The sequence below is a fragment of the Haliotis cracherodii genome, unplaced genomic scaffold, assembly GCF_022045235.1.
Source record: "Haliotis cracherodii isolate W230 unplaced genomic scaffold, xgHalCrac1.p SCAF_7, whole genome shotgun sequence".
NCBI classification, from domain to species: Eukaryota; Metazoa; Mollusca; class Gastropoda; order Lepetellida; family Haliotidae; genus Haliotis; species Haliotis cracherodii.
The window spans coordinates 47,941,789-47,966,881 of NW_027266330.1; the positions used below are offsets into that span (position 1 = coordinate 47,941,789).

General features: G+C 39.6%; 2 protein-coding genes across 2 annotated transcripts in view; one reads left to right on the plus strand and one right to left on the minus strand.

Annotated features, from left to right (window-relative positions):
- Positions 1-11,086: 11,086 nt before the first annotated feature.
- LOC139447513 (uncharacterized) lies at positions 11,087-17,692 on the minus strand. The gene is made up of 2 exons (XM_071228915.1): positions 17,473-17,692; positions 11,087-13,607 (listed from the first exon to the last, which is right to left on the minus strand). The coding sequence occupies exon 2, from the start codon at positions 13,600-13,602 to the stop codon at positions 12,631-12,633; it is 972 nt and encodes a 323-aa protein (XP_071085016.1). The 5' UTR covers positions 13,603-13,607; positions 17,473-17,692; the 3' UTR covers positions 11,087-12,630.
- A 44-nt stretch (positions 17,693-17,736) lies between these two features.
- Positions 17,737-25,093, plus strand: part of LOC139447236 (uncharacterized) — a 46,892-nt gene continuing 39,535 nt past the window's right edge. The window contains exon 1 of the mRNA XM_071228494.1: positions 17,737-17,843. The gene's annotated coding sequence lies outside the window, so the exon portion shown is untranslated. The remainder of the gene's footprint in view (positions 17,844-25,093) is intronic.

Sequence of the window (25,093 nt, forward strand, 5' to 3'; positions counted from 1 at the left end):
ATGGAAGCCTTGGTGGCTGAGTGGGTTAGATAACTGACTTTGTGTGCAGGCGATTAGGTGCCTCACTCAGGCAGTGTGGGTTTGAATCCTGGGAAGAACTCAACCAAAGAAAGTTCAAGAATATGTACTTTACTAAGAAAGTGTTATCCCAAATATAACATTTGTTATATTTTTCTTGTACTTTTTCATTGTGAAAAGTATTTACCTAGTAGTTTCAGTGGCAAAACAATACAATTATCGCAAGTATCTAATTTATTTTATTCCTTAAATCAGTTCATTTTTCACATTTATCGAAAGTTCTATTTCCATAATAAACAAACCATGGCTGATGCCCCTTGCAATATGACGTCACTGGTGCCAATTGATAAAGGTCGTGATCTTCAAATAATCATGTATAATCATTATAATTCAGACTGTTGAAGCAAAAAGCCACAAAAATACATTGATGCAACATGTTGTTTTTAATTATTTTTATTTAGGCCTTATACTTTTTATTTAAAAATATATCTGGTTTTGCTGGTTTGCTGACAAAATATCCAGTCTCTATACAAAATAACGGACCTCATATTTCATGTTTGATGCAATTTACACACATATACAATTTACAGACATTGATACATGAAATAAATCAGGCTACCATTTTTTATTTGGTGATTGTGTGATATAGATGACAAAAGTGATAATGTTTCTATGTTGTATCTTTCAAATATGTAGAGGGGCGGTCAGATAGCCTAGTGATTAAAGCGTTTGCTCGTCATGGCGAAGACCCAGGTTCAATTCCTGACATGGGTACAATGTGTGAAGCCCATTTCTAGTGTCCCCCACCGTGATATTGCTGGAATATAGCTAAATGCCGCATAAAACCATACTCACTCACCCACTCAAATATGTAGTTTTGAGCCAAGTCACACCATACACTGATGCCCAGAAAGTAGAGGTCCCTAGAAGAGCCTCAGTCCATCATGGTGTCCAATCGCTGTCCAGTGAACACCAGAAGCATGGCACACCGTGCTTCACAGTATGAGGTACAAAATAATATTTTGACAATAAATAATCACACAATGTAAATACTGTATGCAAATAATGTCTGTATTGAACTATTTTGTATATCTGTTATATTGTATATTGTAGCATGATTGTCTTTTGATGTAAATGTGTAGTGTGACATATGAACATATTGTGTGAATGGCATATGAAAGTATAGATCTGATACAATTTGTACACATTAACTGATGACATTTGTATTTAGGCAGCCTGTGAGGCTGAAAGTAAGCATGGCGTGCCTTACACAGCTGATGACAATTACCACCTACTTTTACAATCACTTAGACCTATTACCACCTACTTTTACAATCACTTAGATCTATTACCACCTACTTTTACAATCACTTAGACCTATTACCACCTACTTTTACAATCACTTAGACCTATTACCACCTACTTTTACAATCACTTAGATCTATTACCACCTACTTTTACAATCACTTAGACCTATTACCACCTACTTTTACAATCACTTAGACCTATTACCATCTACTTTTACAATCACTTAGTCGTGTACATATTATTTTGACAAATTTATCTAAAAAAATTGTTTTATTTTTCACGTCGCTCAATGATAATATGGAAGAAAACAAGAGTCATCAGAAAGATGACAGATCCCCCAGCAGCTGTCTGTAAAGTAACCACAAGTAAATGTGCAATTCTGTATGTAGTGAGTCAAGAGTTGAATGTTCTTTAAGAAGCATACATTGTTTACCCACAAAAGATCCACCATGGTCGCATCCATATGAAATGGAAAGTAAAACAAGTGTTTTTCTGTGGGATTTTTTATGCAAACAAATGACAAATTACAAGAAACAATAACTAAACAAGCGTATAGTCAATGACGTCATCTATATCCCCCACCCATTATAACACGTTATGGTCCCAAACCAGGTAACTGACCCAACATTTCTTTTAAGCCCATGTCAAAATAGCTGCAATGGAAATTCTAAAATAAACATTTCTAAAACTCCTTAATATCAAATGGCACCAGTTCAGTATGTGCATTATATATAGACATGCAATGTTTGGCAAGGAAATATTCAACAGTTTATTTGTTATACTCCATAAGTGAACCCACCCTATATTAAAACCTAAATCCAACTTGTTGCCATGGGAACGTAAAAAAAAAAAAATTCTGAAAATTCCTAAATAGCAAAAGGCACAAGTTCAGCATGTAGTTTAAACCTATGAAAAGTGACATGGAGAAATATTCAACCGTTTTTTAGCTCTGCTTTGGAAACTAACATCACTCACATAGTGAGCCTATGTCCAGCATGCTTTCATGAAAATTGGAAAATATAAAAATTGGAAAAATTCCAAAATGGCAAAAGGCACAACTTCGCCACTTAAATGATATAGATGTAAAGTTTGATGAAGAAATATTTAACGGTTTTCGAGTTCTGCTCCGGAAACGATTTGGACAGACGGACAGATGGACGGACGGACATGCCCATAGCTATATCACCCCGCATTATATGCCGGGGGGATAATAACAGCAACAAAACCTTTTCATATTCATAAGAAATCTCTGTCAAAAACAAAGTCATGACTAAATCATGAGCACGTGTTAATGAATCACTATCAAATAGTGATAATACCAGGTGTTTGCGAAAGGTGAGAGTATCCTGCCCCACCGGTGTCAGAAGAAAACTTCTGGTGTTGAGATCCCTTTGCATTGTGTGCAAATTATGTTTCTCATGCAGAGCTACAAGTCATAGAATATTAGTGTGTCTTGTGGGGTACAGTGCTTCAGACAACAAGAGAACTGTGCTTTTGAAATAGTCAAACAGTGCACTAACAAGTTGCCACTAAGCATTTAGCCATTTTTGCTATTTTCTTCAGTCTTTTCCCCTGCCTTCCCCCTTGCCCAAAACTCCCTCATCCAGCATCAGCCACCCTGTATTACAGAAACTTATAAAAAGAAACAGCAAAGGCTGATTGTTGTCAGAGACCATAAAACAAGATTTCAATGAAAAATGTTTATTTTAGTGAGCATAGAGAAAAACAGTACATACATCGGATGGAAATCATTCACGAATAAAATCGACAACACGAGACTGAATAACTTTGATTCTTCAACTATTTCTGCAAATCCCAAAAGTGAACCTCTTGTAAATGAGGTGCAGATAGATTCTGAAATGAAAAAGTGTCTTTTATTAGTCGCTCAGTACAAAACATTACAAAAATATCATACCATTTAAATAAATATTTTTGTCATTCAATCTGGAGGGAAGCCTATAGAAGAAGCAACTTATATTGATGATATATACGTAATTTTTATACCAATGTTAATAATTCAATAATAGCCAAAACAGTTTATAGTTTTCTATCATGTTGACATGATGTTTTTATTACCATTTAAAACTTCTTGAAATATTGTGGACATGTTTCAATATCACTGGTGTAATTTAAAAACCTTACATGTTACATATGTTTTCATTACTGTCTCGCAAATAAACATTTATGGTACTGGAGATTTATTTTACTTGTCAGATTTGTTTGTTTTGCAAGAAAGGTGAGGTGAAATGGGGTTAAATGTCACGTCCAAGATTATTGCACTTATATACCAACGTGCATGTGCGTGTGGCTGCTTGTACTAGTCCGGACTGATGCCGATTTATAGTGCTAGCCCACTGAGATACCATGCCACAGTTTAACATGAATACCCCACTCAGACACAGTATACTGACTCCGAGCCGACCAGTCCTTGTTTTAGCTCCTAAATGCCGAGCACCAGACAGGGTAACAACAAGTACCATTTTAAAACCTCTTTTGGTAGGACGCGGCCGGGGATCGAACCCCGGGGCTTCCACTCTCCGGGCGGATGCTCTACCACTAGACCACGGAGGAGGTCTTTGCAAGATAGATCTTCAAATGCATAATAAAATAATTTGATGAAAGCAAAACATATTGTAACTTAACTTAATTACTTTATTTCAAGTGTTTATATAAAATAGGGTGATGGTTAAAGCGTTTGATTGTCACGCTGAAGACCCAAGTTCCATTCCCCACATGGGTACAATGTGTGAAGCCCGTTTCTGGTGAACCCCCCCCCGCCCCCCCTGGTGATAGTGCTGGAATATTGAATATTGCTAAAAGCGGCATAAAACCTTACTCTCTCACTCATATATCTGAACTTAGCGAAGATGCGAAGCCATCTTAATCTGCAATCTGGGGTAGAATAGGTCTTCAGCAACACATGATTGCCGTAAAAGGCGAATATGCTTGTTGTAAGAGGCGACTAACAGGATCGGGTGGTCAGGCTCGCTGACTTGGTTGATGAATGTCATCGATCCCAGTTGCGGGGATCTATGCTCATGATATCACCGGAATGTCTGGTCCAGATTCGATTATTTACAGACTGCCGTCATACATCTGGAATATTGCTGAGTGTGGCATTAAACAACAAACAAACAAACCTTTGGGACATATACATCTGTTTCCACCTTTCTTTAGAGTCACAGCATTACATTCATTGTTCTGTTTTCGAAACCTCTGAACGTAGAAACTGAGTTCATCATATTCAAGATGCTTATTATACAGCACTGCAAGCCACTGAAATCCGTAAACACCGTGACGGAATGGAGAATAAACAAACACATTTCTGACCGGAAAGCATGGTACTGGCTTCATTCACCAAGGGGGCTACCGGTTAATTGATACTTGCAACTAACGGAGGCGAAACAATAAAGTGCATAAATATACACTGAAACTGACTACCGTTACATTCATAATCAAAGATTTCATGGCATATTTTCATATGAAATTTGAGCTCTGGTTCATCTCTTACTGGTCCACTGGTGTAAAGAGCTCATTGCATTAATCCTATATACTGTATTTTGTTATGAAATTGGATTTTGACCACATGATATAAGGTATGTTAAAATTTAGAACACACTGAACACAGGTTATGGTGTTGATCTGCATGCGATTATTTCCAGTTGTCAGTTAGGACAAAGTTTCAGGGGGTGGTTGTCATTTGCCCCAAAAGTCAGGTCTGGAGGTCTATATTTCCAAACCATAATTTACAATATCAAATATGTTTAATTAATTTTCAACAAGTTTTAATTACAGTTTCTTAAATAATTTATATATTTTGACAGTAACAGTAAATGAGCTTTTTGTAAACATTTTACATATATCTGGTCCACTCAATTTAACAACACACTGTTTTTAATAATTAATTATATATTAAACCTTTCATATCTTTTTATTTTGGGCTCATAATGGATGATAAATAGTTCCCTGAAAAGTTGCAATGCATTTTCCATGAAGAGTTGTCAGAACACACCAAAAACCTATTATCTATTAAATAGATCTTATAGGCCTGCGACAGTAACTGGTTTCACATCAATGGAGTGATCTATCGTTTCACTTTCAAATGGGGATGGTTTTGCTCGGCTGGTGCTGGTGTGACATACGGATTTAATTACTTATCCATAAAATATGGGAGTTATTTTTAATTCGGATAAGGAAAAAATCAATGATGATCTTTTTTTCCCCAGTACGTTTACACTCGGCAACCGACTTTAGAGACGTACCCCATTTTCGTGTTACTCAAAGCATATGCTCTCATAATCAGCTGGTAACGTGTAACCTTGTTGAGACAACGTTTGGTGACAGATCGTATTTGTTTCTTGATATTGCCATGTAGCACTGATCTGTAGCCTATAGGCGGTGGGAATAGTTACACCTAATACAGACAAACTCAGATTGACGACAATGCCGATACCGGCGATAGCGTCGTAACAGGGTGGGACAGGATGAATAGGCCAGCTGACGAAGCATGCGGGTCACCAGGCGTGACAAATATCTCTTAGAATATTACGTTTCCGCTTCTGAAAATGTAACAAGAGACCCATAGGGCCTGTATCGCTCACCTGGATATTTACGCAATCATGACAAAATATACGTGTATGTATATAATACTGCAAATATTTCATAATTTTGACTCTGTCAGCATCTAAAATGGGTGGATGGCAAATCATTATACACTCAATTGTACATATGGTTATATGGTGGGGATCTTAACTGTGTCCAAGTTATAAACTATTTTTAGCCCCGCCCCTTAGTCTCCGGGGGTGGGGGTAGGGTTCAGCCCCCTAATCCATTTCTCCAATTGTACAGTTTTGAATTCTCATCACTGTAGAATGCTTCCAACAATATATAGTTGATATCTATCTCAGTTCCAGTGGAGAAGTCGTTTACAGCAATAAAGCCAAATTACTTGGAGGGGGGATTCCCTTGACAACAATTTATACGATATAGGTAAATTAGGTACATACACACATCAAAGTGTTATTCTTACCAAGATACACGATGTCACTTGTAGGCCTATGTCGAGTCTTCTCTTCCACTTGATTTTCATCGTTTCCATGCCACGGAACTTGCTCGGTTGGTTCTTCGCATCAGGCCATGTATTACCGGATGCCATGTTGTCTCACCATAAACTGGTATTTGATATATTTTGCGTTGTGACAAGACAGGGACCCAGTTAAATTGGCACCAACAAGATCCTCACAGCGAGAGCTCGTTAGCGGAGTTCTCCCTAATTCTAAAATTGCGAAATAAGAAAGAAATTGATTTTTGCATGTGCACTTCCCCTTTAAATACCATTCATTTTCGGGGGAAAACGTTCAACACGTATCAGGTAAAGTCTACATATATACAATATATTACTGAGGCTTAACGTTCATGTTATTTAATGATGCATGGATACCCCTAAAAGAACAAATACTTTTCAAAATGATAGATTATCATTACGATATTTTTTAAAAAAATCAACCAGAATTAGAGAATAACATTGGAATTATTCACAAATTTTAGACACTGCCGAAACTTCAAAATGTAGAAAATATATTATTTCGGAGTAGTTTTTACTTGTATAGAAAAAATAAATGATTGCAATGAACATGAGTAATCTGAAATTAGATCTATTACAATTTTCTTCTTAATCCTGAAAATGGACATCAAGGATATTGTTTAGTTATTATTTTATTTGTTATCTTATAAATTTTAAGTTTGATTCCAACTCAGATGAGAGTACCATACAAAGGGAGGCCCAAGCACCCGTAGCTGAGCAATCCAGGGGCACTGACAATGGGAATCATATTTCTTGTCGAGCCGTCCAGTCAAGTTATGCCAGCGAGCGAGAGAAATTCTGTGTTGCGTTCGTGATAAGAGAGATTGAGATGGCGACGTCATTTCCGAAGCAAAGCTATTGTGGCGAAGGGTATTATCACAATAGAATGGCGATATAATACACTTAGAAGTTCAGGATGTGCCCTGTATGTTGCTAAATAGGCTTTATACCTCACAACTGTTAATTAAATTCGTGGATAACCTTAATTCGTGGAAATTTTCTTGCCAATTATTCAAATGATGACGTGACATTTTTAACTTACTGAATGCCTTATATTTATATGCAAATAAAGGTCTCTGGGCAATATAGATGCGTATTAGTGTCACAGTACTTACACCTACGAAGACTTTGGCACTAATACGCTTCCATGGAGCAACTGTATTCCCTTTTTTAAAGTTTCGCCGGTTTTGTTTTTGCAAAGTTAGGCAATTGTAATTTCTGCTGTACGTAAGTTTATTTTACATATTGTACCTGAAATTATGAAAGGATCATGTTTCTGGGAGTCCATACATTCCTATATACTAAGACCGCCTCCATGGTCTAGCGGTAGAGCGGGGTCCCCGGCCGCGTCATACCAAAAGATGGTACTTGTTGTTACCCTGCCTGGCGCTCAGCATTAAGGGGCTATAACATGGACTGGTCGGCTCGGAGTCAGCATACTGTGTCTGAGTGGGATATTCATGTCAAACTGCGGCATGGTATCTCAGTGTGCTAGCACTATAAACTCGGCATCAGTCGTACAAGTACAAGCAGCCACACAAACACACAAACATACATGCACGTCGCTATATAAGTGCAATAATCATGGACGCGACGTTAACCTAATTTCACGTCACCTATATGCTAACATCTCACGCAGTCCACGAATTGGGGGGACGTGATAACGATTTTACGTTCTCTGAATCGGTGACTACTATCCCTTTTTTAAATATTTCAGGACTAAGTCGCTTCAAATATAAATTTAACCTCCACGTAAAGCGAAATGTTATTTCCTTGCACCTAAAATAGGCAACGGGATAAGCTGACTTTGTTCGAAAAATATACTTATTTGAGTATCGCCGATGTTTTGTTCAACAACAAAGATTTATAAGGTACTTTATGTGCCGATCCACAGGGACTTGAAGTCACACAAATTAAGGGTCCAAGCGTAATTTTACCGGTAGACAGAAACACTGTAATACTCAAGTTAATTTTCGGTTTTCCTACTCCCAGCTAACTTTTACAATGGTCATAGATTCAAAATTAAGAAACAACACCATATATGTGAAATGTGTAATTGTTTGTGTAAAGTTAGTGTTTATTGTTATACTGTGAGTTACTATGTCAAGTGTGATTATTGTTGCAATAAATAATCAACCAGTACCAGTAAAGTTTCTTTCACACAAGTTTGGCTACCTGCAATAGAAATAGGTAACACCTTATTGTGACATCCCCAACCGCGGCTGATTGTACTTGTACCTTAGAACAATAGGCAGGATAAGGAGGGGGAACAAGCAGCTACACACACACGTGCATGCACGTCGTTTTATAAGTGCAGTAATCTGATCTAGTGTTGACTTCCTGGCGATAACTTCGCCCATGGCTAAATAAATGTTTGCCTGCGTTTACAAGCATTTTCCATCAATACCGTATAGCTTCCAACCACCATACTCGGCTGGGAGTAAATATGCTGAGCAATTATTGTTCAATGCCGTCCTGTGTTGAATACGGCCATTAGTATCGAAGTCAACACTGTGATTCCGATAGACAAAGTTGGGCAACATGTTTTCTTTAGACAAATATTTGTAGACACGCCAATAAAGTTCATCCAGGGTTGCCATGACGCAGAACCTGCGTATTCGGGGAGATATAAGTAGAAAATACGCAACATAATTTCACAAAATCTTAAACGCACGTATTCCTTGACAAAAAAATACGACCGATGTCAGCTTTGTTTAATGATGGAAACCCAATGTCTATAAACAGATTCAATACTTGCCAACAAAGGGGCTTGTGTTTGCTACATTACATGGAATTCCAACATCTAGCCAACCAAGGAAATATGGCACAACATGTCAGGTCCAAAAAAATGACAATTAGTTTAAGTTTTCCACTACACTAATTTTACATTGACAATATCTCTATCTTGTAATGCTTCAAAGTGCTGACAACAGGCTGACCACTTATACGGTCATGTTTGCATGTCCAATTGAATTTATTTTTGTTCCAGATTATGCTTTGTGGATAAAACAATAACAACAGATAAATTATTGTGTACACTTGTGTACACTACTGGGTGTAGCAAGTCACGTGTGAAGAATTATGGTATTATTTGGCAGTTGCTTTCTTAGTTTATATGAATCTACAAATAACATAATAAAATACAGCCGATAATAATATAATATAGGTCATTACGATTTAATTAGGTCAACTGAGTAGACAGAAGATTGATTAAAAAGCAGGATTAGTGGTGAACATAGTATTTTATCGATTAAAACATGATTTATTACGATGTAGTGAGTCAACTGGAGTCTAACGCCGTTAACAGTATTCCAGTTATATCACGGCGTGTCAAAAGTCCAGTTTCCACCCTTGCCGAACTTGGCTGGAATTCCTGGGCTCGATCGTAGCGCCACCAGTGGCTATTACCAGTTATGTCCCTTCTAAGCCTCTCCTATGGACCAATCAAACTCCATCACTTGCATTTGTTTCAAACAAAATGGTGGCGCCCAGTCAAGACGATCTGATCGATAATCAAGATCTATATATAGTAATAAAACGGGTCTTACACCGCGAAGTGCATCAAATTACGTGAGCATCTTGATTAAAAACATGAAAAGGTTTGGAAAATATCTGTTGACAACGAGTTGGCGGTGCACATGCTTTGCAAATCCTGCAATCGACCGAACCGGATTTCGATTTCGTTGCGCGATTTTGATTGGACTATGAAGACTCGTTAGTCCAGCCAAAATGTAATTCCATAATATCAGCCTAGTTCGGCAAAGGTGCATGGAAACTGGACTTTCATAGTCAGTTAACTCTCTTGCCTCGGGAAGATGGACGGACACCTTATATAGAAAAAACCCGACCTCCTCTGGACCCCATAAGAACCTCGTTTGCGGTCTCGTGGATAGAGCGTCTATCCGTGGAGTGGAAGTAGTAGTCCATCTAGATACCATATCCCAGTTTAACTGGATACCACACTCAGACACGTTATACCGACTCCGAACTGGACAGTCCTTGTTTAACCCCTTGATGCCGAGTGCCAGATAGAGTAACTAGTAACATCTTCTGACGTATATAGTAATTGTGGTAAGACTCGGCCTGGGGATCGAAACACCCAATTTCCGCACTCTGGAAAGACGCTCTATCTACTACACGCCACGGTCGCTGTTATAGTATATTTTGTACCTTAACGCTTTCAGTTAGCAACTCATGTCATGGGTATACTCAGTGAAGTGTGGCCGCTTGCAATAGCACCTGAGCGAGTGAATGAATGCCGCTTAACGCCGCAGTTAGGAACATTCCAACAACAGGGGGGACTGTAAATAATCGACCCTGGCTAGGCAAACCAGTGGTTAACAGCATGAACAACTAGCCGCCGTCGGAAGTGGGATTCTGTGGGCAAAGTCTGCCCTAGAACCCCCACGCGGCACTACTGTCGCGTGGGTTTATATTTAAAGTGGTGTAATTGATTATTCTGAATATTTTAAACACTGTTTGCAGTACTTATTCCTTTATTACTATTGCACGACAATTAGAGGAATACTACTGACTATTGAAAGATATCTGCATAGTCCAGTGGTTGAAGAAACTAACCCGAGTTTGTATCCCAAATGATGCATTATATACCTTCTCCATTGTCTGAAATGACCTTAATGATATCAACATACCATGAAAACAAGGAACCACACATGGTGAATTTGATCAAAGTAGAAATTTATTCTTGTATGTACACAAATTAAACACTGAATTAAACTCTCATCAAAGGCCGCTTTTTATGTATATTATGACTTCGTAAAATATAATTGAGATACTCTTTTCCAACAAAACAACCCTGGCTACAATTTGAAAAGGCACAGATCCAAAAATGGAAACGTTTCGGTTTACAATATTGCAGTTGAAAATATATCTATATAGGGGCAACAAGAAAGAGCCATATATTCCAAGAACATTGCAGTGAAAATTCAAAAATAAAAACATGCGAGTTAATACGTAAATCGAAACATACTAAGCAAACGTAATGGTACGAAAGAGTTATACCGTACTGGGTAAAAGACAGTAACCAACAGCTGAAACAATATTATTTTACATGCGCTTGAATCACTATCACAATTCGAGACGTCGAGAAGTTTTCTGATAAACAAACAACTCTCTCACAATTGTAGATTTTAAAATACCATTCAGCAGAAGCTTTGTAAATATTACCATATTAATTGCATTGATGAAACATATATTCGGTTAGCTGAGTGCAAAGATCATAATTTCCACAGATTGCTTGCGTTGGGCACCGACATCGGCAACACATACCATGTGAGACCAACACACCCACTGCACCCTTAACAACACGTGTTACACGTGTAGAAACTGTTTAACAATATAAATGTGAACATATATTGCATTATTCATTTCATTGCCAATTTGTATCTGCATCCAAGGTTAGGTTAATACAAAATAAAACGGAACTTTGCATTTTATGTCTCATCAATCAAATATGGATGGCACTAAAATATATCTCATTTCATTATGAATGTAACACCAAATATAAACCACATATTCAAAACAATGTATATTGGTACGTGTCTGCAAACAGAACGTCTCTTTGTACAAAGAACTATTTTGTCCCATAGATACCGGGCTCCAACATCATCAGTTTACCACGACATTTCAGTCCAATATTTCCGTGGCAAAATGCTTAGTTATTCTTTCTAAATACTGGAAATGAGAACTTGCACTGACAAACATAATATTTAACAATTTGTACATTTATACACAATAAACATATTATATATTTTTCGTATCTATGTTTTCAGCGAGGCTCAAATCCCATCTTTATTTTATCTTACAGATGGAGACTCCTTCTTAAATATCTATGGAAGCAAATACATGGTTGTCGCATTATACATTCGTGCATGCATCATTCAACATTACATAACAATCCACGTCTGAGAAGACAATGAAAGCAGTATTTCAAAACTGGAATCTACCATCTTAACGCTATTTTAAACTATCCTTTACCCCATACCTTTATATTGACTTAAGTCAGTCGTAGCGCTGAAACGGCTTGGTTTAACGGGGCCCAAGTTTCGTAAATCGCAGCAAAGATCTTACGTTCTGAAGTTCTACTAATGATACTAACTTATACATCTGACTTTGGTTTTATCTTCGTATCATCCATTACACAATTCCTAACTAAAAGGGTTGGAATCAATCTCTACTATAATGAACATCCTAATCTGACTCTAGAATGCTTTCGCACCTCTTCGACCCGGCTCGGCAACCATTTGCCATTTGGAAGTCTGTGAAAATACTTGTCCCATGGTGCCTCGGTTTTTCTTCACAATCCGCCTTGCTGCCGAGTTGGTTGCTCGGGGGGCCGGGGCCGATGGAGCGGGGAAGCTACCGGCGTCGTGCATCAGTCGGGACATCCGGCCGCCCTTGTCCAGATTAGCGGAGTCCTCACCCCCCGCCGTCACTCGAGCTGCGGGTCGGCCAGACGTCGGCTGATTGCCGTAACTCGTGAACAACTTGCCCATCCGTTTGCCCTGATCTAGCGTTGCGTTGTCTTCTGCTTCCGGTTTAACACGTGGTACCCCCCGCATCGACCGTGGCGTTTCACCGTATCTGCACATGACTTTATTCATCTGTTTTCCTTTGCCTAACGATGCATTGTCCCCTGCCTCTGCCTTCACTCTTGGAGCAGGTTTGGGAGTTTCTGGTAAATCTTTTGGATTGTGTAAAATCGAACTCATGCGGCCGCCAAGATCCATCGAGGCATTGACCTGTGCTTCGGCCTTGACCCTTGGTTCGGTTCTAGCCGACCTTGGTAAATTACCATAACTGGTAAACAACGCTGCAGTGCCTTTACCTTTATGGTTGTCTGCGATGTCTGACGCCTCGGGCTTGACCCTGGCATTAGGACACGCCCCTGGGTCAGGACGGGGGGTAACGCCGCCTCCTAACAGAGTACCAACATTTCCTGTCCGGCCATGTTCGTAGTTTTGTTGAGCTGCGTACGTATTACATTTTGGAACAGGTGGTGGTGCTGGCCCAGGGCCTGTGTCCTTGTCGTCGATTGCGAATAAATTGATTGAACCTTTGTGCTTCCGGGATATCTCCTCTGCTTCCGGTTTCACCCTCGGGGCCTGACGGGGCGTCTGGTACGTTCCAGTAGCATCGAACCCGGGGTACGGGGCTCTTGCTTCCTCGGGCATTGTAACTATACAAGAAGAGAAAGTATTCAGTGTAAATTGACATTGCATTAACGTGCAGTATACTGACAATGTTCAACACAATGTGTACATATTCTTACAGTCACATGCTCGTTAACAAGAGCTTTAATACCCAAACTGTTTTACTTTATTTAACTAATGATTAAATGAACTTTTGTTTGTTTAAGGTAGTTTCGTGCATTAATTACGTGATTAATATCATTAAAAAATATAATAAAATGGTGATTCCAGTCCTGGGTATGGCAATGTGTATTTCTTTGACAAGGGAACCATGTTTCACAGCCTGTGCGATACTAATGTGTGTGTGTGTTGTTTATTGTTTGTTTGCTTTGTTTTCTTCTTCTTCTTTGTGTGTGTGTGTGTGTGTGTGTGTGTGTGTGAGAGAGAGAGAGAGAGAGAGAGAGAGAGAGAGATCGTACACGTTCTCAAACTTGCCTCTGTGCGCGTCCCTCACTAGGCACAACCTCGAATAGCAAAATATGAGAGGATATTAATTACAGAGTAGAATATAATTAGATATGCTTTCCTCACACTGCCTTCCTCATCCTATATCCACTTTTAGCCTCCGTAAGTCACTGACGCGTGTGACGTTAGAAGTTCTTTTAATACACTGTACTGCCTGTGCGTTTCTGTATATATATATATATATATTTATGTATGGACGTAGACTTGGTGAGACGTTAAACAACATGTCTGTCAGTCTGTGTTGTACTGTCCCTCGTCCTGTCCTGTAACTTGTTTGGACATAATACGGATACAATCTGTATGCACCCCTGAATGTCCGGGTGAGAAAAGGTCTTCAGCAACCCATGCTTGCCGCAACAGATGCTTGTTGTAAGAGGCGACTAATGGGATCGGGTAGTCAGGCTCGCTGACCTGGTTGATGCATGTCACCGTGTCCTACTTGCGTAGATCAATGCTAACGGTATCAATATCTGGAATGTCTGGATTGGACCAGCATAGTAATTGAACAGCCATAATTAGTCGGGAAGCTTGTTTTTCCCATACGCGCAACTGTATGTTGTGCAATAGTCCGAGAAATTTAAGGGAGGCAACTCTTAAATCCCTCTTTTACTTGGAGAAATTGTTTCATGCAAAGATAGGGGAGGAAATATTTATTAATCAATAACTGATGAAATATGTGGTCAGTTTCCTAGATCAACGCACATATTTATAGTTGCATACACATTCATTTCAAAATGCTTTGTATTTTATAACGTATCCTCTCTTTATATAAATAAATGGGGATACGCCTACGCATATATTAAAAATGTGTATGATCCTATGTCATTTCGCAGCAGCAGAATTCAATCTCATTAAAATGAGATCTTTTACTCCGACGCGACATCTCTCTGCGTGACGCTGTGAGGAGACCTCCGTATTGTGCCGTGACAGGTGAGACCAGAGCGAAAACCATGGCACCCAATCAAAGTGAAGGGTACATGGGTTCTTGAACTTGTCACCTTTCTAGTTAGTGAGTTTGATTTTACACCGCTTTCAGCAATATTCCATCAATATCACGGCGGGAGACATCACAAATGGGCTTCACACATTGTACCCATATTGGGAATCGAACCCGGGTCTTCGGCGTGACGAGCGAACGCTTTAACCAGTAGGCTACCCGACCGCCCCTGTCACCTTTCATAAAAGATTCGGCATCCTTTCATCACCTCGATTAGAAACAATTTGATTTGTACAAATGAAAAGCCAAATAGAACACAAATATCCCTTCGACGGTTCACCTGTTGGGGCGTAGATGTCACGGCGCTCAGAAACGACAGGGTGCTTGAATTATTACTAACAATAATGGCGCCGTGATACTTTCTTCTTCATTTGTCGTTTAGTTTGTTATCGAGATACACACATCAAATATGCTTCTTTGAATTCGAAACAAGTATTTGGAAGCCTCGATGCTGATTGGCGGATCAGAGAGGTCACTTGACACGACATCCCATATGCAATTGTTCTCAGATCAATATCGTATCGGCCGTATCGTTATAAAACAGATCTGATTTTAATGAGATTGCAGCAGACTTTATCCTGAACAGCTGCGGAAGAGGATTGCTTGTCCAAATGACTGCAATATGTGTGTTGAAAATTTGTTTGTTTACAATTACAATGTACCAACAGGAACAGTAACTTTTGTTTGTTGTTTTACGTCGCACTCAAAAATATTCTAGCTATATGACTGCAGTCTGTAAATAATCGAGTCTGGATCAGACAATCCAGTGATTGGCATCGTGAACATCGATCCACGCAATTGGAATCGATGACAAGCATCAACCAAGTCAGCGAGCCTGACCACCCGATCCCGTTAGTCGCTTCTTACGACAAGCATAGTCGCCTTTTACGACAAGCATAGTCGCCTTTTACGACAAGCATTGGTTGCTGAAGTGCTGTTCTAACCCGGATCTTCGCGGGTCAGGAACAATAACTGGCTAAATAATTAATAACTTTCAATGAACACTAAGGATATATGTCACTGCTGCAAGTAATTCATAGTTTAATGTTTACAGAACTAAACTCGTCCTGATAATAACAGTACTGTGCATGACATCAGTATTTTTTAAGGTTTCATCTATTGATAGTTATAACTGCATCGTGAAGCAATAACCACACACACACACATGTTACCTGGTGATATTGACGCAAAGGAAAATAAATTTGGTTTGCCAAACAAACATGTATTTCAACAATATCACAGTTTTGTGAGATATAACAGTAAGCAGACAAATTCAAATTGTTTGTGTAATCTGGGAAAGATGTGATTTTTACTTGGCAATTTGTTTGTAATAAGGACTCAGTTACTGTTGTGTGTTTTGTAACAACGTCAAACATTAATCATATCTGTACAAGAATTAAACACGTTAAAATGATCAAAATTATTATTATTATCATTATTTACAAATTAAAAAAAATAATGTAGCAAAGAGTGTTAGGGTGATACTGGCACAATCAGGCTGGTCAGGCTCATCATCATCTTATTAACTGTTTTAGTGAGGCCGAGGAGTGATCGGGAACAGAAGCACAATGACATCCTTTGTTTATAAAAAATATTATCCCCAAAAATATGTGTGATCCCTTACGCTGTCTGTTCACAATAAATATAAAGGCTTTACTGACTGAAGCGCTTACACTGTGTATTTATTAATCATATCCTGGCGATCACATTAAATTTAAACACTGTCTTGCATAAAACAAGTATAAATGAATCCACGCACCGGGCCCAATTAGCATCCACGCACCGGGCCCAAAAACATGAAAATCTGAATTTTATTAGTGCAGCAAATTCATGATGTGCGTTTAATTCTATGACTATCACATGACCCAAATAATATACAGTAGATTATTTTAAGTTGTCCACGGTTCAGAAAGAGTGGAAAAAAATGTCACTGCTACAATGAATTGTGGGAAATGATGCTATATACGTGTATATAACATTGCACAAGTCGACATTAGCCCTTACTCCCGTTTAATTAACGGAGACACATATATATATTAGGTCGCTTTGTAAAGAGTCGTTGCTATATCATAAACGTTATTTTGTAACAAACACAGTGTTTGAAAATTTAGAATATGATGGCTGTTCAAACATACCTTGTCATCATGTGGAAGGACGCTGAGTGTGATCACTTCCGTGTCAACACATATTTTGCCGTCCATGTTCAGATCGATATAAACCGTGGATTGTTAAGAAATTGATGATCCCCCGATACAGCTGACTTGCGTGCAGACTTGGTCGATAATACACTTGAGAAATAAAACACCTATTGCCCTCTAATCTACAGCGTTATCTCTGTTTTGGTGTTGAAATCACATGGACAATCGCCATTCACGTGAATATTTTCTTACCTGTTCGCACCTGTGAAAAGCTGACAATCAGTCGGGAAGAGGAGACTTTGACGTGATCGATAACAGTAACTCGGTCCGGTATTATACGTTACTTATGTAGAAGCATCTTCTATGCAAACAACAAACCTTGCCACGTCAACAGATGCCGCTATTTTAAACTGGAATCGATTAAACAGAAGAAATATATGCGTAGCTATGGTAAACAAACTCTCCTCCGAGACTCGAAGCCTCGTTTTCATCTCACTTCCGGTTGAGAGGGAAATAACCGAAACTTGTTTTGTTCGGTCAGTCGACTAATTCCGATCTCGGATACGAGGGCCGATCACGCTGTCGGCGAACTTGGAATTGTTAATGAAGAGTTTCTGTGACAGGTAGGGAGGTACATTCGATTAGATAATGTGGTGATTATGGAGTGACATCTACAATAGATTTCATAGTATGGTTTCTTCGATGACAATGTGACGATATGGATTGACATTTTGAAAACGTGCTACGGCCCAGCCTGTTTAAATGGGTTTAAATTTTAATCCCAGCGCGGTGGAACGTCGGTTACAAGGAAGTGTCAGTTTAAACTGAAAGACACTTTAATGCCAACAAGCTTTCTGATTGTGCAGATATTTTTGTTCGTACGTGAAACATGTTTACCCATCAAAATGTGCCCCAATGCATTGTAATCAAATGAGCAAGCGCGCAACACGAGAGAGGCGAAATGTGGAAGCAATTTGTAGGGGTCAATACCCCACCGAAATTGTATGGGGCCAGGGATTGATATCATTGTTTTTTTCAGCACGGGTTAGAAGCAGGAAATCAGTGAACAGTAACGCTACTGGGTGTTCGTGCCATTTCGTTGCATGCTTCGATTTCAATTAGAGTAGATTTTAGTCTTGGCAGAATTCGTTTAGAAATTGACTTTAAGATCTTACTTTGACGAGTGAAGTATTTATTTGAATCATTTGCAACTTGATTATAGAATGTAAAAGTGTTGGTTTTTTTATATTATTGAAAAGAAGTTAAGTACTACCCGATTATTTCATACTATAGTTAATCTGTTATGCCATTTTAATGAATATGGAGATATAAAATTCCGTCTCTTTAGTGTGTGTGCGCGCGCGCACACACACACACACACACACACACACACACAAGGGCGTCTTGCCTTTCTAGCTTAACGATTAGATACCTGAGATTTATGAACTGATAGGCTATTTAACTTTGATATACAGTCGTATAACGTAAACACAACTTGTTTGTCTGACCCACCCAAGTATCTTATCAGCTGACAGTGTGTTCATTGTGTACATTTGCAATAAAATCAGATTAGAATCTTTAGAGCTGTTAGCAAACTGATAAACCAGGTTTGATAAAAATGGTGTCGTGATATAAGTATTTATATATACTGATATGTAAGTATTAGGCCTATACAAATAACGATTTCTTAATGATACAATCAGTATTATAGTCTTTAATCAATAGTACGAATATGCATGTTTTTGCATATATATTGTTATCATTATCATCATTGCTATTATTTGTGAAACCCGTTACTATTACTGTTACTATTCGGCCATTGTGCTGACAGGGCCTTATGGAAAGAGTTCATGACCCTAAACCACCGTTAAAACGAAAGGGCCGTATACCTATCAAGGTTTGGCCACTTATTTCCAATAATGGAAACATTTACGCATAAATACCTGAAGGATTGTGGGCGGAGCAGACCCCTGTTGAACAGAGCCAGGGAATGTTAGTTTGACAGTTTGTATTGAGGCACACAGCAGGGCACATGGAGAACCTCTTCTGTTGACTAAAAGGTGGGGAGATTGTCTCTGAAATACGAGGAGTCCCGGTTTACAAACCCAGACATATACAGTCCGTAATCATTGGGATGTACCGTCCTGACATTTAAGCATGCTTTGTCAAGCGCTTTTCGTTTCCCTTATTTAGAAACATACCCTAATACATGTTTTTTCGGGTCAGTGGTGTGTTCCGAAGGCATTAACATCATCAAACGTGGGATGCTGTTACAGTGATGGAAGCAGCTGAATACATTGTGATCTGTGGAGTGTTACATTTCCAAGAGATGTAGATGGTGAACGGTATTTCACGCCGCTTCAGTATCATGACAGCAGAGACCCACAACAGATTGGTCTATGATGACAGGTAAAACATGCTGCCTTTTTACGGGGTCGAATCTGGTACCGAGAAACCAGTATAGCAGATACTGGGAATAGCCATCCCTCGCCGGTAGCGCGATCAGCAGCCTGGGGCACAGTGGCAAGTCGTCTGGAGACTCCCCGCCCGCTGCGTGCCTGACGCTGCCCTGGCCGACGTTGTCAGATGTTGCCGACTGACGGTGTTGACTCGTGGAAATTACATAACACGTCGTAGTGTCTTGATGCGAGAGACCGGTTACTTCACGTCCGTGTGTAGCCTCAAAACATTTACTCTTTACTCTTCTGGTCTCCGAATAAGTTACATTATGTAACTATATCGCAGCCACGAGACATGGACACATTTTGGTTCCTATATACAGACTTTGAAAAATAAGGGAACATTTCGGGAATATAATGCGAGATCTCGTATGTACGCGATGGAATCCAGTGTAATAGTACAATGGACACAAGATGTGAAGTCTTACAGACCAACCCTCACTTGCTCCGTTGGTTCATGATACTCGAGAGTAAAGCATTTGTGACTGAACACAGCGGGAAATATGTTGGTTTTTTAAAAAAATTCTATTATTCCGATAATATGCACATTATATGTACTGAACAAAAGGGTTAGGGTACATGATATACAGAGGTTATCACGCGAGTGAATGGTTAATATCCTGTATTAGGAATAAACATTGTATTTGGCGAGCCTTGTTTATTCCTAATACAGGATATTTACCATCCCAAACACACAAGCGTGATAACCTCTTTATCATGTTATGTCATTCTGCAATTCAATCTCTTCCCATCTGTCACAAGTATTACCTAAACAGTGCATGTTTTCCTGGAATGTGCGCATTAATATATATTACGTCAGAAGGTAAGTGATGTGTCTTTGGACAGTGACGTCAGTCAGTATAGTCCCAACTGAAACCTGTTTCCCATACAGTGTCGTAACTATATATAGGTATATATATATGAGTGAGTGAGTGAAGGGCTATAACTGCTGTCGAGTTAAGAATATAAGAAGCTCAGCTGATATTGCCAAATCACAAATGCATTGGACCCGTGAAGATCAGGGGTAGAAAAGGTCATGAGCAACCCATGCTTATCCTAAGAAGCGACCATGCTTATCGTAAGAGGCGACTAACGGGATCGGGTGGTCAGGCTCGCTGACTTGGTTGATGCATGTCATCGATCCCAACTGCTTGGATCGATGCTCATAATATCAGTCACTGGATTGTCTGGTCCAGACTCGATTATTTACAGACCGCCCTCATATAGCTGGAATACTGCTGAGTGCGCGTTAAACAACAAACAAAACAAACAAAACAAACAAACAAACAAATGCATCGTGGGAAATATCCACCCGAAGCAGATTTCAATGTTGCAGTAGCTTTTCTACAAAAGTAAGGAGAGAAACGGGATTCACATCTGGCGATTGTTTCTTGTAAACGGAAGCGACAAAAAACATTTTCACAATCTTAAGACAGCTCTTCTACTTTGTTCGAATAATATTACGTAATTAACGACCATGTGTATTAGAGCAAATGTATTAATCGGTACACTTCAGAGGCGATATGTTATAGAGTCTATTTTTATTATCGTCATTATCAAAGTCACCCCGAACTCCGGATGTCATTTACGACATCTGTGGAAGGGGACACAACTCTTCTTACCACTCCGGGAAGTCCCGGGGTATGTGATGCAATGCATTGTATTAGAATCCACGTAGAAGTGGTCCGACTGTAGTCTAGTCGCGGGAGTCGGGTCACCGTGTTTGTTGAGCATTTACCCGATTTGACCGATAACGGGTAGAAGATAGCACTCCTCTAAAGGTAAACATTCCTTCTTTTCTCATCGCCATAGAAGATTAGTAGGTTGTTTAAGTGACGACATTGCCATGGTGTTGCGTTACTCCTTTCTTTTGCAGAGATGAATCTTCGGGGATCGACCACAAACCGAGTTTGTATAGCAAGCCGTTTTACATATATAGACATTCCATTCCTACATACATATATGCAGGGATGGATTAATATATATATATTTTGAAACATTTCGGGTGGAATGTGAAAGACGGTTATTACACTTGTATTTTCTCTTTTTAGTGATTATCAGGGGAACATTATTAGGGTATGATTTGTTTGTGTGTTTGTTATTTGACGCCGCACTCAGCACTTTTTCCGGCTATATGACGGCGGTCTGTAAATAATCGAGTCTGGACCAGACAATCCAGTGACTGACATCATGAGCATCGATCCACGCAATTGGGATACGATGACAATTTTAAGAATCAACCAAGTCAGAGCCTGACCACCTGATCCCGTTAGTCGCCTTTTACGGCAAGCATGGGTTGCTGAAGACCTATTCTACCCCGGATCTTCACGGGTCTTTTAGGGTATGATACACGTCAGGCATATATATTACTAATTCTTTTTTCATGACATCGGGTTTTCTGGTGTGTGTTTTTCACTTCGGGGATGTTGTTTTATCACCGGGTATGCTGTAAAACAATGTGAATGTTTTGTGAACACGTCGGGTATGTTTCATCACACCGTCACCGGGTATGCTGTAAAACAACGTGTATGTTTGTGAACACGTCGGGTATGTTTCATCACACCCGTCACTGGATATGTTGTTTTATCACCGGGTATGCTGTAAAACAACGTGTATGTTTGTGAACACGTCGGGTATGTTTCATCACACCCGTCACCGGATATGTTGTTTTATCACCGGGTATGCTGTAAAACAACGTGTATGTTTGTGAACACGTCGGGTATGTTTCATCACACCGTCACTGGATATGTTGTTTTATCACCGGGTATGCTGTAAACCAACGTGTATGTTTTGTGAACACGTCGGGTATGTTTCATCACACCGTCACTGGATATGTTGTTTTATAACACCGAGTATGCTGTTTTGACACATGGTGTATGGTTTATCATGCAGGTTTTAGTGTGCTGCTTGTTCTGTTGTGAATCGAACATACGATAAATATCTATTCATCGATAATTTACCACCAATCGTTTAAGTGTTGATATCTTCAGCTGTTTTATGATTAGGCATATAACTGCTGAGACGAGATAAGTATTGTTTGACTGCTGTTTCTGCAACATTTAGATACACTGGAGAGTGTAATGATTGAGGGGACACGGAAAGCCAAGTCGTTGAAGGCGCCGCAATTCGCTTTGCAGAGTTGCGTTCCTTGGACACGTCAGAAACCTATGATTGTAGGTTCGAATCCCGATTCCCCCCAATTATGTTCCTGTGTTGGTCAGCACCATGCCCGTGCTCGTGGCAAACCTCTGAGACCTGCATCACTTCTGGCTTTCCACCCACATCAAACCGACACGCCGTGATATAACTGGAATACTGTTCAAAAGCGGCGTAAAACCCTACTCACTCACTCACTCTGGTTTATTCACGGACTGTAATATTTTGATGTTTCACCGTATCTATCTGTCACTTCATATCTTTTCACTACCCACCCAGACATAAAAAGGTTATCATTGCAAGTATGATGAAAATAGTTTAGTGTATTTACTTCATTAGTGGATTAACCTTCATGTCAGCGTTATCTAACCTGTATGTATACTTACCAATAGCGAGCCTCCAGCCATACACGTACAGGAAGTAGTAACTGAATGATAGCCATGGTAGCGTTGTCAGTCGACGCCCTCAGCCGACGGTGCAGAGAACGCCTTGTGTCAAATGTCCCCGTTTGTATTGCCTGGTGGGAGTGTCTTAAATGCTATTATTGAATGGTCATTGAAATTAAGACTAAAAGTTGTTGGCGGAACACGTGCCAAATTTAGTTGAAATTAGGGATAACTATATCAGCTTATATCAACATTGAAAAAAACGTCGCTGCAGCAATGTAAGCTTTTTTATCTTGTTTTTCAAAGTCAAAATCGAGATCACATATTTTTTCAGCTACAGCTACAAAACAAGATACCAAAACGCACGCACGTACATACGCACATCCGCACGCACGCGCAGAGAATATCAACTGGTAAGCCCCTTACGTCTCCGCTAAGTTTTTGGACATCGACTGTTGTGATGGTAGATAGTAGGCCTATGGGACACGTGTTTCATCTGTGCATTAAGTTGTTTTGATGGGAACGTTAGAAAGCGTCGGCAAAACATGCTTTGGGCGGGGGAAGAGTCCAATAATTTATTAACTGCTTTTGCCGAAAGGCTTACTTGCCTGAAATTTCCTGCGGCATTGTCGAAAATAATAAACGTCACAAGAGTTGGTTGTCGGCTATCTCTAGAGGATTAGGCGTCTTCGTGTCGTAAACTTCTTAATAATTGCAATTGAAAGTCAAAAGTAATACAATACTTAATTGTTATGAACTGGCAGACATTTGTGGAATGATTTTACGAGGCCGATTAAAAATGTCTGTTTGTATAGTCATCAGTATGACCAATCTATACGCCTAAAGCTATTTCCTAAACCCGGACTTTTTTTAATTGTTTCAGTATTATTTCATGCACTGTATTCGGGTTATTGTTATCAGTAGTCTATCGGATGCATATGACTGTAAGGGTTAAGATTCACATTTATTGATTGCAGCCTCCACCTTCGCCCAAGGCATGCTAGCCCCGCCCAGTTGGGATATTCGATGTCAACATGTTCTTTTTTTCCAATTTATCGACATATCAAACGGAAAAACGTGCCGTTGTGTGGCGTTTGTGTTGTTGCCTTTGATTGATTTGACAATGAATGTGTTTCCGTTTTCCTTCTAAACGTCAAACCAAAACCTTGGATATTCCAGAAGCACACACAGCCAGACGTAACGTCAGTGGGAATCTTTTACAACCAGAAAACGTGTTTCGTCCTGTTTATGTTCAATGCACCTTTTTCAAACTCATCACATCTATACACGTGTATCACTACGCCACACAATCACCTTTGCATTCGTGTCCAACTCGTGTTATTCCGGGACAAGCCGAATAGCGACTCGTGCCCCTCTCGTGGCCATTTTTGCGACCGGGTTCCGTCTTAGCGCAAACGGGCATACCCAAAACAATTGTCAACTCGTTGCGTAATGTTTCACATATATTTTCCCATATATTACATATATGTCAGATGCAATTAAAAGCACATCGGGACATGCTGGTTTATACAGTATGAATGAACACATTTAACTGTGTCTTGGGTATATTTTTAGATACAAGACATATGTAAAATCAAAAATTGTTTCTGAGGGATTCTTTGACGAAGAACTTGAAATTATACGCGCATTCTGATTGGTTTGTCGTATTTTCGCACATAACATTCATCGATAGGGGGGCGAGTCTTCTTGCAGGTTACGGAAAGGGGCGAGTGATGACGAATGTCACCTTTGAAGAATTTCAACACACGAAAGCGAGCGTTTGATGTAAACAAGAGGCTGCGCAACAGACGGGCGTAACCAGACGAGCAGCGTAATTCCAGCCGCGATTCAGTCTATTCGCCAAGCGCTCAT

Bases quoted from the DNA above. Each gene is read 5' to 3' on its own strand.
- LOC139447513 (XM_071228915.1), bottom strand. From the start codon at position 13,602: ATGCCCGAGGAAGCAAGAGCCCCGTACCCCGGGTTCGATGCTACTGGA.